General features: G+C 47.2%; 1 protein-coding gene across 10 annotated transcripts in view; it reads left to right on the top strand.

Moving 5' to 3' along the window:
* PATJ (PATJ crumbs cell polarity complex component) overlaps positions 1-11,427 on the top strand; it is a 141,039-nt gene extending 129,612 nt beyond the window's left edge. For 9 of the 10 annotated variants that reach the window (XM_059853657.1, XM_059853659.1, XM_059853656.1 and 6 more), the window contains 6 exons: positions 603-643; positions 902-1,024; positions 2,112-2,216; positions 5,531-5,634; positions 7,081-7,204; positions 8,829-11,427. In XM_059853657.1, coding sequence (XP_059709640.1) covers positions 603-643; positions 902-1,024; positions 2,112-2,216; positions 5,531-5,634; positions 7,081-7,204; positions 8,829-8,975 — 644 coding nt within the window. In that variant the 3' untranslated portion in view covers positions 8,976-11,427. The remainder of the gene's footprint in view (positions 1-602; positions 644-901; positions 1,025-2,111; positions 2,217-5,530; positions 5,635-7,080; positions 7,205-8,828) is intronic. The other variant, XM_059853658.1, reaches the window with a different exon arrangement.
* The last annotated feature ends 2,301 nt before the right edge of the window (positions 11,428-13,728 follow it).

The raw sequence follows: 13,728 nt of genomic DNA, 5'->3' as shown, positions 1-13,728 counted from the left end.
TTTTCTTTCCCCTTTTCTTTCCCCTTTTCTTTCCCCTTTTCTTTCCCCTTTTCTTTCCCCTTTTCTTTCCCCTTCTCCTTCCCCTTTTCTTTCCCCTTTTCTTTCCCTTTTCCCTCCCCTTTCCCAGTATTTTGAGTACATTTCCACACCCTTTTACTGGATCCACACCAGCCTGACCTCCTGCCTGTCCATTATTTTCCAACACAGCACAAAGGGGCAGAGGAGATCCCTGGAACTGCACCATTCCCAGGGCCCTTTGTGCAAGGACGCTGTGATTTAGGAATAATAATCCAATCTTTAATTGAGTGAAGGCACAATAGGGCTGTTCTCCAGGCTGGCAGTGCTGCAGTGCCCTAGATTGTGCCTGGGCTACAATGGGAGTCAGGGTGACACCGGGAGGGATTACACCACATTCATCCTTCCTCCTCCTTCTCCTCCTCCTCCTCACGTGGGCAGCACTGCCTGCCTTGGCACAGGAAGCCTCCACTCCTGCCTGGTGATAACTCTGCCTAGGCAGCAAGGGACTGCTGTCACCTGACAGTGTTATCTCTTAATTATATTATCTCTTAATTACAGAAGCTAATTGTTTGTTTCTTTATTAGGAGGAGCCGATATGGGCCCGAGGACTGTGGAGATAACAAGGGTCAGTGAGTTGCTTTCTGCCCATTCACAAAGCCAACTCCTTCCACTGAAATTGTTCATTTTTGCAGCATTTCTCTCGAGTCAAGCTGCATGATTTGTGTTTGCAGCCGGGGTGGGATGTGTGCCTGTGCTTTGGGTGAGGAGATGTGTGTGTCAGACCCATTTTCTCCTGTTCCACCAACCAAAGCAGTCAGTTCCTGCCATGCCCTGCCCTCTGCCAGCTGCCCCTGCTGCAGATGGTTTTTTTGCTGTGTTCCAGGGCCCATATGATGCCCTGGGTGTCAGCATAGCAGGAGGGAAGGGCAGTCCCCTGGGAGACATTCCCATCTTCATCGCCATGATCCAGGCCAGCGGAGTGGCTGCTCGCACACAGAGGCTCAGAGTGAGTACAGGGGCCCTCTTATCTCCTAATATTTCCTAACATTAGGAAATTTTAGGCCCCTAATATTTCTTGTTTCATCTCCCATGTGTCTCTTGAAGCCTCAAGCACTTCTGCATCTGCTGTCACTGATGATCTCTCACAGACTGCTCTGCCTCAATTTTTATAAAAGCAAAACAACAACAACAACAAAAAAAAAACCACCCCAAAAAACAAACCTGCCCTTCTCTTCCCATCTTGGCAATTGCTGCCCATAGTGGGAAAGTGATGAACAGAGAGAGAGCTGAAATGCATTTGTAGTGGTCATGGGATGTCAGTGTTCATCCAGACCCAGGCAGGGCAGCAGAGGCCCTCTGGACACCACAGGTATTTTGGGAACTCCAGACTGGGCATCATTTAGAGCTCCTGCCAGGTAGGAACCAGATCAGAAATGAGTTGTTTGATCTTAAATAAACAGCAACACGAGGCACTTGTGTCAGACCCACAGCACGTGGGGGTTTCCAGCCATGGTCACGGTGAACTCTCCAGTTTTGGAGAGAGTCTCAAGGAATTATGAGGATTGAAAAGAGTTTATTATGCAGATCCACCTGCTTTGGCCCATGAGATTCATTAGGACATGCTGCTACACTCCTGCCTTGTCTCTGATGGAATGAAACAATGGCAGGGTCGAGATCATTTTTTGTGTGTAGGAAGAAGAAATCATCCAGGTTAATTGGATTAATATCAGAAGTTCCTTCTCTCCCATGCAGCATTCAGCACGTGCTTACAAGGTCTGGAAGAATATGAACTTGTCTGCACATTCAGACACAAATTAATCCTTTCTGGATGGGAGGACAGCAGAGAAAATCTCCCTCCCTCTCTGCTTGCAAATAGAAAGAGCAGAATACAACCCATCTTTGTTTTCTCTGATCATATTGTTAGTGTTAAAAAAAGAATGGGAAATGATCACTGGCAGTGCAGAATCCTCACAAAAGGGATCCTGCAAAAGAGAAGCATGACTGTGCAGTGCCAAGTTCACGAGGAATTTTAAGCATTCTTAATTTTAATTTTCCCTAATGCTGGTAATTTTCCATTGCTGTTGTACTTTCAGGTTGGAGATCGGATTGTCAGCATTAATGGGCAACCTTTGGATGGGCTGTCTCATGCAGATGCAGTTAATCTACTAAAGAATGCTTATGGGAGCATTATCCTGCAGGTATGGTGATAAATTGAACATGCAGCTGCAGCAGGGTAGATAAATGGCATTCAGGAAGGGGAAAAAAAAAAAAAAAAAAACAGAAAAACCCTGAGCATCCCTGGCATAAGGCATCACAGAATTGCAGGGTGCTTTGCTGGTGGGAATTACACAGAAGGAGAGCAAGAAATCATTTCCATTCAAAAATTCTTTATTGCCATTCACACAGGCTCTATAAAAGCATAACAAAGAGAACAAAATAACTTGTTGCCACACGTGATAAATCAACAAGCTCCCAAGTTGTGGGTTGGGTTTTTTTTTTTAATTGGAAGTTAACTAGGAACAAGAAAATGTGTGTGTGTGCTTGTGATGTAAGAAGACAGGGACCCACAGGGTGGTTTCCTTGTCCTTGAAAGAAATTCTAGCAGAATTTGGGAAAAATGATGGCATCAGCACTGAGACAGAGCTGCCTGGAACTGAGTGTTCATCAGGTAAAGGATGAAAACAGAGCTGTCACTGCTGTGTTTCTCTGGTAGCTGAAAGGGACATTTCTGCCACATTGCTTCTGATTGCTGCCTGCCACTGTGTTGATCCATAGTTTATTTTTATGTTTACACAAAGAAGTGGGGAAAATGCTTGCCAGTTAGAATTCCAAATCCTCCTCGTTTGCAGAATTATTGCAACAATTGGAAAACAAGCTGAAGGCACCACTAAAATCTGCTCTTAACTCTCTTCATCATCACAGCATTTTGGGTTGGAACTCATCCTGAGGGACTTCTGCAAGCTTCCTGCTTGTATTATGACACAAATGTGACTATAAAAAAACAGGGGTGAGGGGGGGAAGAAAAAAGAGGCAATGAAATGATAATAAACTTAGTTTGAGACTTGCTCATTCTCTGTTTTGTCTGTCCATGAACTGCTGACCCAGTAAGTGATGAGCCAGTTCCAGAGCAGATGGTGTTTTGTGCAGTTCCATTGAAGTCAGAGGAAACACACAGATTCACAGCAGCTGAGGATTCTCTGTTAAATTATAGTTATCATATTGTTACTAACGTTGAGTAATTTCACTTTTCGTGTCAACAGTGTTCCCTGAATAGAAAATGAAAGCTTGCTGCAGAACCCAAAATTGCTCATCTTGAAAGCTGTAATACAGCTCAATATTGCACCTCATGATGGATTTAAAAATATTCCTGATGGGGCACTCTGGCACTGGGTCGCTCACACAAACCAAGAGCTTCTTCTAGAAATGCCACTGGGTCAAGGAGCTTCTTCTGGAAGTGCCTTTGGGCCTGTCAGTTGGCTGTTTTTCTTCTTCTGAGCATTCTGCCTCATTAAAATGAGCTTGATGCTGTTCACAGATGATAGAGGTTTGTTGGGATAGAATAGAGGCTGTTTGCCTCCATTAAAAATCTGCTCTAGGAAGGTGGGGTGTTGTATTTCAACACCTGGAGTGGTGTCAGAGCCTGGTGTGGTTCCCTTCCCCACCAAGCACAGGAAGCTCTCCACCACCAAACTGCTCTTTTTTAACCAAAACACCCCAAAAGGAGCAACCCTATCTCTGTGATCATCAGGGGTGGTGTGCCATGAAGTAATTCTGTTGATTATCAGGGTGGAGCCTGTCGTGGCAGACTGCTCTGAGAGGTCAGATAATTGTGTTCAGTGGGGTGGAAAGGCTTTTTGTGGGAACGTCCTGGGAAGGGGTTTGCAAATGCTGTTTGCAAATGGGAGATTAAGGTCTCAGGGGAACAATCATCCCTCTCAGCTGTTTTGATGCCTTGGTTTAATTTAATTTCTTTTCTGCAGGTGTAGTAATGAGATAAGGGGGAGCTTTTTTACAAGGTTGTTGAACTCTGATGTGTTCTTGCTGCCAGCTGAAGATTTTTGAATATAGATTTGGTTTTACCCTCGTTTTATCGAGTAACAACAACAAAAAACATGACAAATCCTGGCTGGAATTCCTTACTCTGGTGCCACAGGAAGGGAGCCTTGGTGAGGTCTATGCTGGCTGAGCCAGGTGCTGTTCTCATCTGCTGGACCCCTTTCCTTTGGGGCATCCTGGGATGCAGAATTTGCATGGAAACCTCCTGGCTCCTTCACCCTCTTGGCTCCAGATGGTTGGGGAACAGGGAAATATTGCTGTGGAAGAATTGTGAGCACTCATTTAAAACAGATTTATAGAACAAATTTCTTCCTTTGAAAAGGGAAGTTTTCCTTAAAGCCAAGTTCACAGCAACGAGTGGAAGAAGTACCTGCTCACTTTGATAAAAGAGGGCCACAGCTAGAGGAAGTATTGGAATTGTGCTTCCTGGCTGCTCTTCACTGTGTCTGAGCTGAACTCCTGTGCTGCAGTAAATGTCAGGCAGAGAAGAATGTCTCCTCAGAGGGAGCTGGAGTTAGGGGATAACCACAGCGTGAACTTGTTGGGAAACTGATGTCCTTTCACCTGTAAATACTTCAAATCCAAACCACTTGGTGGTGGTTTCTTCGAAAAATTTCCAGGAAAAAAAAAAGTAAATAAAAAATCAGCATCAATGAATTAAAAATAAAGTTAATTACAGGGCCCTTGCTACTCTCACAGAAGGAATTCCTGCCCAGTCTCCCACCCAGCCCTGCCCTCTGGCAGTGGGAGCCATTCTCTGTGTCCTGTCCCTCCATCCCTTGTCCCCAGTCCCTCTCCAGCTCTCCTGGAGCCCCTTCAGGCTCTGGAAGGGCTCTGAGCTCTCCCTGGATCCTTCTCCAGGTGAACATTCCCAGCTCTCCCAGCCTAGAGAAAGAAACCTTTCCATGGAAAACCTTTCCCATAGAAAGGTGCTCCAGCCCTCAGAGCATCATTCAGGATGTTTTCAGAATAATGGAGGACCCAGAATTGGGAAGTTGAACAATCCAGGTTTTTTTCAGGCTAAAAACTCAGAGAAGTCAAACCCAAGGATTAATTTGTCTCCTGCTCATCAAGCAAACCAGTCTGAGGCATTTCAGGGGTTTTGCCCAATGGTCCCTGAGATCTTGGTGTTATCTTAAAGGCTGTGGTGGTTTCTTTCAAGACCAGTCCTGGACCCCTTGTGTTGGCTCTCTTTCCTTGGAAAAGCAGCCTTTTTCTCTGGATTACCCAGAAAGACTCTTCCCCTTTGCCCAGAGCCTGAGTGCTGGTCTTGGGAGGGCAAGAGAAGCTTCAGAGCAAAATTTGCATTGAAAACTCAGAAAAGTGGCTGCTCTTCCCTGAAAGTGTGGAACCAGCGGAGATTTAAGAGAGCAGGACTTGGTTTTAAAACTTGCCTGGGGAAAAAAGCCAACAGCTGATTTTCCAACCTGTATTTCCTTGCATCCCTCTTGCCCAGGTGGTGGCAGACACCAACATCAGTGCCATTGCCAGCCAGCTGGAGAGCATGTCCACGGGCTGCAGCCTCAACCTGCCCTCTGAGCATCCCTCCGAGGATCCTGAGTGAGTTTTCCTGCTCTCCTGCAGAGCTGGGGTGGATTCCTGGGCTAGGGAAAGGCTGCAAGGAGGTCTCTCCCACTGCTTCTGTCTCTTCTTTTCCATCACCTGTACAATGAAAGCTCTGTGACCTTCCCCAGGCTGATGGTGGGCTCCTGTCTGTCTTTGCCTGCTGACAGAAATTGCTTGAGTCAATAAGCACAAAATGTGTTTCCAAGCACGGTTTCTGGGTGTTTTTCAAGGAAAAAGAATCCCTTTTCTTCCCTAATGTTCCTGCCCTTGTCCATTGGCTTCATCTGGAAGGAGTTCTGGTCACAGCAATTTGAAATAATTTGGTATTGGCAGACTGATGCCAGAGGTGTTAAAGACACCTCACAAAACACGTCCCAGAACTTTGCATTTTCAATCTTTACAGCTTTATGAGTCAAAAAAATCCAATTAAAATCATTCCTGCTTGCAGCACTTGTGTGTGGTGATGGAAGTTGGAGGTCCAGCCCTGCCATCCATCATTCTCCATCCTGTGCTTTTCTCACTGTAGCATCCCAGTCACCACTTTGAAATTAATTTATTCTCCATTTCAGCTCATCATTTTCATTATGTTCTGCATTTTCATTCTGTGGTTCATTCTATTTATTTTGAGGAGGGTTCTGTTGATTTCCTCAGGAGGGTTGAGTGTAAAAGTTGAGCTCTTTGTGCTGCATTCTGTGGTCTTACAATGTGAGATACTGGTTTTATTGCTGCTCCCAAAGGACAACTGCGTGCTTTACAAAAGGATTTGAATTCTTTTTTCATATCAAAGCAGCAGGGAAATTTGGAGGTGAAAATCTGAAGCAGAATTAGGTAAATCCTAAAAAATGCATAGATATTACTCAGCTTGGGCTGCACCTTCAGAGAGGTGGAAGATGCCAAATGGAAAAGCCCTGTCAGATCATCAAGTCCAACTGCCAAGGCCACCACTGACCCATGTCCCCATCCACACAGGGCTGGGGACTCCAGCACTGCCCTGGGCAGCTGTGCCAATGCCTGACCACCCTCTGTCCACAGCAGTTCTTTCTCCACACGTGGAAACTGCTAATTTCAAATTTGAGATGGATAAATTCATATCAGTGGTCTAAATCCCACCCAAAAAAATCTTGCTTTGCTCAGTGTAGGCAGAGAAAACCCCTGAAGAGTTCAGGCTCCAGCTAATGAGCTCTGGAGCTATGAGCACAGGCGTGTGGGTATAATGTAATACTTTAAAATCATTTTTTGCAAGTGAGGAGCTGGAGCACACAGAGCAGCCTTGGACTCTGGGCTTTGCAGGAATGTTCCAGTGCAAGGGTCATGCTTTGTGACTGTGTGAAAAAACTGAAAAAACCTGGTGGTAGATCAATGTCTGTGTAAGTGTTCCTTCTGCATCAAGTCCCCAGAGACAGACACTGCTTATCTAAGTGATATTTATTGTGTTTTCAGAGCACCTCAGCCTAAGATTATTACTTTGGAGAAAGGCTCTGATGGACTGGGATTTAGTATTGTAGGGGGGTATGGAAGTCCCCATGGAGACCTGCCCATTTATGTCAAGACTATATTTGCCAAGGTATCTTTTATTTTTTGCTTTCTTCCCTTTTTTTTCTGTATTATCTTTAAAAATAATCCTGAGATTTGGCTTGGTTAATGTATTATGTAGCAAAAAAGCAACATGTACTGTCTGAGTAGGTTGCTGTGAGTTAGTGGACCCAGAACTCCTAGCTGGCTTCTCAGTTTATATTTCATATTTCTGATGGCTGAAACAAGACACGTTGTCTCAGCAAAATTGCTCTGTGTACTTGGGAAACTTGGGTTCGTACATTAAAATATTTATAAGGCAGTTTTCTATCTGTAAATCTCCGAGAGATTTCCAGGAGGTATTGAAGGCATCTTTTTTCCCCACTGTGCAGGAGTGAGGAAATTGCAGAGATGCTGTATCCTGATGAAAAAACAGGAATTAGCCCATCTCTGATCCCAGCCCTGAGTGTCTGGGGGGATTGGGGGTCCCTGCCAGGTAGAATCATAATACAGCATATTGTAGGAGGGAGATAGGCCCCTTTTCCCACCCATCCTCTCCTAAAAATGAGCCAGCAAGACTTGTCAGGCATGGCCACACGAGGGGAGTTATGGAAATGGAAGGGGAGGGAAGAAAACCAGTGGGAATTAGGGATACTTGCCATAAAATAATTGTGAAGTCTGTCACGTGCAGCTGCTTGCCCTGTGCCTGCTGGGTGTCACTTGTGGCAGGGTAGGTGACGTAGTTGAGATAACTTTGAAGGTAAAGTAGGAGCCATGTCTCCTGCTCCTGCTCTTCTGGGGCTCAAACCACAAACACCTGGTATTTTTACAATTTGAAATGATTAAAATATTTTGCTTTTTCACTGGTGCTTAGGGCTACAAGTTTCTAGATGGGAGCATGAGTGAGAAATCCTAAGTGGAACCTGAAGTTCCTGCAGGTGGGGCAGAAAGAGACACTGTGAGCCACCCCCTGGGCAGGCAGGGCTTGGGATTTAGGTAACAGAACTTCCCTGAGGTGTCTGGAGGAGAGGAGCCATTTCTGAAGCTCTCTGGAAGCTTTCAGGACAGTCACAGAACTTTTTAGGGTTGGAAGAACCCTCTGAGATCACCGAGTCCAGCTGTGCCCCCAGAACTGCCAACCAGTGTCCCCAAGTGCCACATCCTCATGGCTTTTAAATCCCTCCAAGGATGGGGACTCCACTGGGCAGTCTGCTCCAGTGCTTGGCACCTTTTGGTGACCAAAATGATCCTGATGTTCAGCCTAAACAACCCGAGGCCTTTTCTTCATCTCTGCTGGGGCTGGGGGCAGTGCCCAGGTTGGTTCCTTTTCCCTCCCCACTTTTCCAGCTGTTTCTCAGCCATGAGGCATGGAGTACAATCAAATGCTGCTTTAACAAGCCTCTCCATGATCATAAAATCCAGAACCAGTCTCTCCCTGGGCCTTTTTCCAGGGAAGAGCCAGCTCTGTCCCTGGGTGCTACCCTGGCAGGGTGGGCAGCGAGAGCGGCGGCGCTCGGGGCGGGCTCAGCGCTGCCATTTCTCCTGGCCCTGAGGGGTTCCCAGAGCTCCATCCCCCCATTTCTCCTGGCCCTGAGAGCTGCATCCCCCACTCCAGGCAGCATTCCAGGCTGCAGGAGCCCGGGGGTGCCTCGCTGAGCCCCGGTTTGCCGTTGCAGGGCGCGGCGGCTGACGACGGACGGCTGAAGCGTGGGGACCAGATCGTGGCCGTCAATGGGGAGGCCCTGGAAGGTGTCACCCACGACCAGGCCGTGGCCATCCTGAAGCGCCAGAGGGGGACAGTGACCCTGACAGTGCTGTCCTGAGACAAACTGAGCTCTTTTAGGCCATCAGCAGAGCTGTCAAACACTGCCCAGCCCCAGCAGAGCCTGGACCGGCGCTCCCGCTTCCCAGCGCGCGTCTCCAGCTTCATTCAGCCTCCCACCATTTTTCAGCCTTTCTCCCCGCCCTCCACGACTTCTGGTGGCTTCAGAGGTTTCCCTGGACAAGTTTTAATTAAGGAACTTCAAAGGACAGGACTGTCACGCTTTATTTGAGGCCTCGGTTTGTCCCCGCTGCTCTGAACCCCGGCTGCGACTGCTGAACCTGGAACGGATTCGTACACAAAAGAGAATTTCAGATCATCAACTGATCTCATCTGAGGGGCAGAAATAAATGCAGAGTGACTTGTCATCTCACTCGTGATTTACTTATGCTAATTGTTCTTTCAAGTATGCCAGAAAACATTAGCAATGTAATTAAATTACCTCTGTTCCAAATGATGAAATATCAAATTCTCCTCTGGGAAATTATTTGTGCTCGGCACAGTAAGTCTGATAGTCAAATGTGAACTTCTCATGTTTATCTCTTTGGGTAGGTCTGTGGAAGTTAGTCAGAGGTAATTACTGTGATGTGTCAATTTGCAGCCTTTAGCATGAAAAATAAATGAGGGGAGAGGGAAATTTATTTTTTTAGGCTTTTAAAATGTTTGAGCCTTTTCAGATATTTAGGCAGCATGAACACCAACAGTGTAGCTCATTCTGTTCTAATTCTATTTTTTAAGAAGAAATGTGCTGATATATGCTAGGCATGTCGCATACAAAGGCAGTTGTTGTCGTGCCAAGCTGCAGCATAATTGTTCATCCTGAAACTTTAATGAAGACAAAAAGTTTGCTTTGGGAATGTGATCCTGTAGTTCTGGAATGCTGGTGAGCAGTCCCTCCAGCTCGATGGAGTTCATCCTCACCACCAAACTGATGTACATTTCCAAGAGTCTCCCCAGGATCAGGTAGTGCAGGAAGGGCCTTTCATGGATCCTGGAGGATGCTCCTCTCTTGGGGCTGCCAGAGCCAATTTTGGGTAACACCAGGCACTAGCAGGCAGGGCTGGGATGATCTCCCACAGCCAGGTGCAGCAGTTTGGGATGAGGTTCCTCAACCCCCTGCAGCTCAGTTGAATCCCACAGCCAGTGTTTTGGGGTCTGGAGCCTTCCCAAGGCTGGTCCCACTCTGGAGGTGGGCTGCAGGAGCGTTCAGCCAAAAGTTCCCAACCTCATTCCACATCCCAGCCATCAAGCAGTGATGATGTGAGTGTGCCCTTGGTGCTTTGGCAGATGAGTTTGGCAGGCAGGTTCCTGGCAGTGCAAGGCATTGGGGGTTAATCTTCCTATCCAGAGCAGGAGGGAGTTTGGAGGAAGCAGCCCAGTCTGATTTGGAAGTGTTTGGCATAATTATAATGGTGATGTAGGGGGGAGAAGTGAAAGGGGAGGTGGGGTCAGAACTGGCTGCTCATTTTGTGTGAAAAATTCCAGGAATTAAATGGAAAGAAGGTTGAAAATCTGCAGTGTAATAACTGAGCAGTGCAGGGAGGTGTTAAAGGTGCAGCTGTTCTGTGTAATTGAGTGGAATTTTTCCCATTTTACATACAGGAACCAGTCCTGAAGCGACGTGAACTACATTGAGACAGGGATGCTGTGATAAGTTCTCATGGAAAAGGGTTTTCCTTATTTCCTTGGAAAGTTTTCCGTAACTTTAGGTAATCACAAAGTGCATTTAGCCTGCTGGAACCATTGGTGGGTATTCCCTTAATAGTGCCTGGAAGAGACTTCTCATTTTCAGTGGATTCCCAGTGTCCTGTTTGATTTGCCAAGTGAGGTGGGAGTGGAATCCTGATGGCAGAGCACAGGGATATCTCCAGGGGTAGAAAACTGGAGAATTCTTAACAGACTGCTCTGGTTGCACAGGAGTTCAGGGTGAGGTGTGAGGAGGTACCCTCAGCAGCAGTGTGTGGAGTTTATCAACCAAAGGGAATGATTCTCCTGTCCTGGGTTTTTGTTCCCACCCTGAGACGTTGCCACATTCAATCCATGAAGTTGTCCATGGCTATTTATTAGCCTCTGATGCACATGCAGTTCATAGACATAAATAACAGAATTTATGGGCTGAGGCATTTTGCACTTCTCATTGCTCAGAAGGAGAGAGAACATTTTCTGCTTCTTGTAATTTGCACTTTGTGTGTTCAAATATATTACTGCCAAAAAAAAAAAAAAATTATATTGCAACTAATTGATAAACCAGTGACCATGCTCCACGTGCAGGGCCAAGGCAGAGAGTTCAGTTTGCACCATGCTTGTCTGGGTGGGGGTGTTCTGGTTTGTTTAAAACTTCATTTCTGTGCAAGGGAAAAAGCAATTAAACCTCCTGATTGTATGTTTACGTAGATCAGTAAAAGGAGACGTTTTATGACTTCAAAGGTTCTAAATAAAGCTCGGTTGCATAAGTAGTTGTGCATTTGTTTTATTCTGTATTTTAATTGAAGTCAGTGTTAAAAGCTGATGTCCAGTTTAAACCTGCTCTGACAAAACTTTTTCTCTGTTTCCTCTGTTTCCTCTTGTCCTAAGGGTTCTCCTGCCTTGCTTTGAGGACTCAGGGGGCAGAGCCTTCACTTTAGAAGGGCCATGTGCTGTTCACAGTCCTTCCATCAGCCTCCTCACCTGGAGAGACCTGGAATAACCTGCTCTGGGCAGTGACAGCACCAGGAACCATCTCAGGGCTCTTGGCATTTCTTGGCCAACTCGTGAGCAGGTTATGATGTGGTGGTGGTGGCTGGGCTGCTGGGGCAGCAGGTCAGCCTGGAGGGGTGAGGGACTCCACCTCTTTATCCTGCAATGAGGAATCCCTGTAATGCCCCTAAACTCCCTGTAATTAATCCCATGGCAATTATCACCTTGGGAGTGTGACATCCATAGAGCCTGTGGAGGTAAAGTGATTATGCCAGGGTGGAGCAGTTCATGTCCCTCTGCCTGAAAGCACTGGAGAGAATTAATTTAGTGTCACACATGTATAAAACATCAGTTTTTACAGTTGTGCTCAGCATGGATGCATAATTCCATGATCATCTTTCCCCACAGGGTCACATGTCTGGATATCAGGTTTGATGTCCTGGTTAAACACTGCCATGGTCATTGTTACCCCTCTTGGTAGGGTTTGTTCCCCAAAATGCACATTCCTGTGATAGCTGCACCTGCTAGGATGGCAGCAATCAGAGAGATCTGTGTTCTGCAGCATCCCAAATGGAAAAGGAACAAAGGTCACCCTGACTTTGCTTTTAGCCTTTTCCAGGTGGGCTCTGAGGGCTCTGCTGCCTTCCCAAGTCCAGTGGGGGTGAAGCAGACTTTATTCCCAATTCCTGCACAAAAACAGAAAAAATGCAGTGGTAGCATAAACTCTTTATTCCTCCTTTATTTAGGATCACAGAATCCCAGACTGGGTTGGGTTGGGACCAACCTTAGAGCTCATCACATTCCACCCCAGACAGGGACTTCCACCAGCCCAGGTTGCTCCAAGCCTGATCCAACCTAAGGGATTCCTGAGCAGTTAAAGAGCTCATGAGGAATGTTATGTTTCCAGGGCAGATATTTCCACATAAAGGTTTATAGTCCCATCTTGAGAAGGATGAGAAAATCAGGGTAAAGATTCCTGGTTCTGGGACTGCAAGGTAAGCACAGGGCCAGGGCTGGCTGCTGGCACATGCCCATGGACCCACTCCAGAGCCCGGGCAGGGAGAGCTGCCCAGCCCCAGCACGGCTCTGAGCCTTGTGCTCTGGATGCTTTTTCTGCTGAAATGGCACTAGATGGAGCAGTTGACAAAATATTGCATTTCTTACAGCCTTCTTGCAGGGCTGGAGGCCCATCAGAAGAGCTGCCCCCAGGGATGCTCTGAGCATCTTCTCAGTCCAGGAAAGACAAACTCCCAGACTGAGCTGGCTCTTTTCCTTGAACAGGGGAGCTGCAAAGAGGACACACGTGGGTACAGTGACAGGAGGTTTCTAGGAAAGGGAATCATGGCCACTCCTGCTGAAAGCTGCCCTCTATCCTATCAAAACCAGGGCAGGTTGGCCCTTCCCCAGCGAGCTGTGGGGACAGGACAGGGGCCAGCTGGGCCCCAGAGACCCCAGAGCAGAGGAGCAGTCAATAAACTGCCCTTGCAGAAAGAAATCTGCCTTTGCTGCTGAGAGTTTTGTTTCTCCCAAGAACATTAAATTCTGCTGAGAGCTGCTGCACTGACACTGTCCAAGCTGCTGGTGGGGCAGGTTCTGGCTGATCTCAAGAGATGTTTCTCTTTGGATGGGTCCTGGAATGGTTTGGGCTTGAAGGGACCTTAAAAGATCTTCCAGTTCCATCACTTTCCACTGTCCCAGGTTGCTCCAGCCTGGCCTGGGACACTTGCAGGGATCCAGGGGCAGCCACAGCTGCTCTGGGCACCCTGTGCCAGGGCCTGCCCACCCTCCCAGGGAATTTATCCCTGATCTCTGATCTGTCCCTGCTCTCTGGCAGTGGGAAGCCATTCCCTGTGTCCTGTCCCTTGTCCCCAGTCCCTCTCCAGCTCTCCTGGAGCCCCTTTAGGCACTGGAAGGAGCTCTGAGGTCTCCCTGAAGCCTTCTCTTCTCCATCCCCAGCCCTCTCAGCCTGTCAAGGCTGAGCAAAGTGCTTTTGCCTGAGCACTGAGCTGCTTCAGCTGAGACCCTCAGAGTCCCCTCTCCTCTCCTTGCAGCAAAAGAAAGGGAATACACACTAGAAA

This window comes from Haemorhous mexicanus, chromosome 9, assembly GCF_027477595.1.
Source record: "Haemorhous mexicanus isolate bHaeMex1 chromosome 9, bHaeMex1.pri, whole genome shotgun sequence".
Classification (NCBI taxonomy): domain Eukaryota; kingdom Metazoa; phylum Chordata; class Aves; order Passeriformes; family Fringillidae; genus Haemorhous; species Haemorhous mexicanus.
Note: the sequence above shows the minus strand (reverse complement) of the source record. Positions and strands in the feature narration are given on the sequence as shown.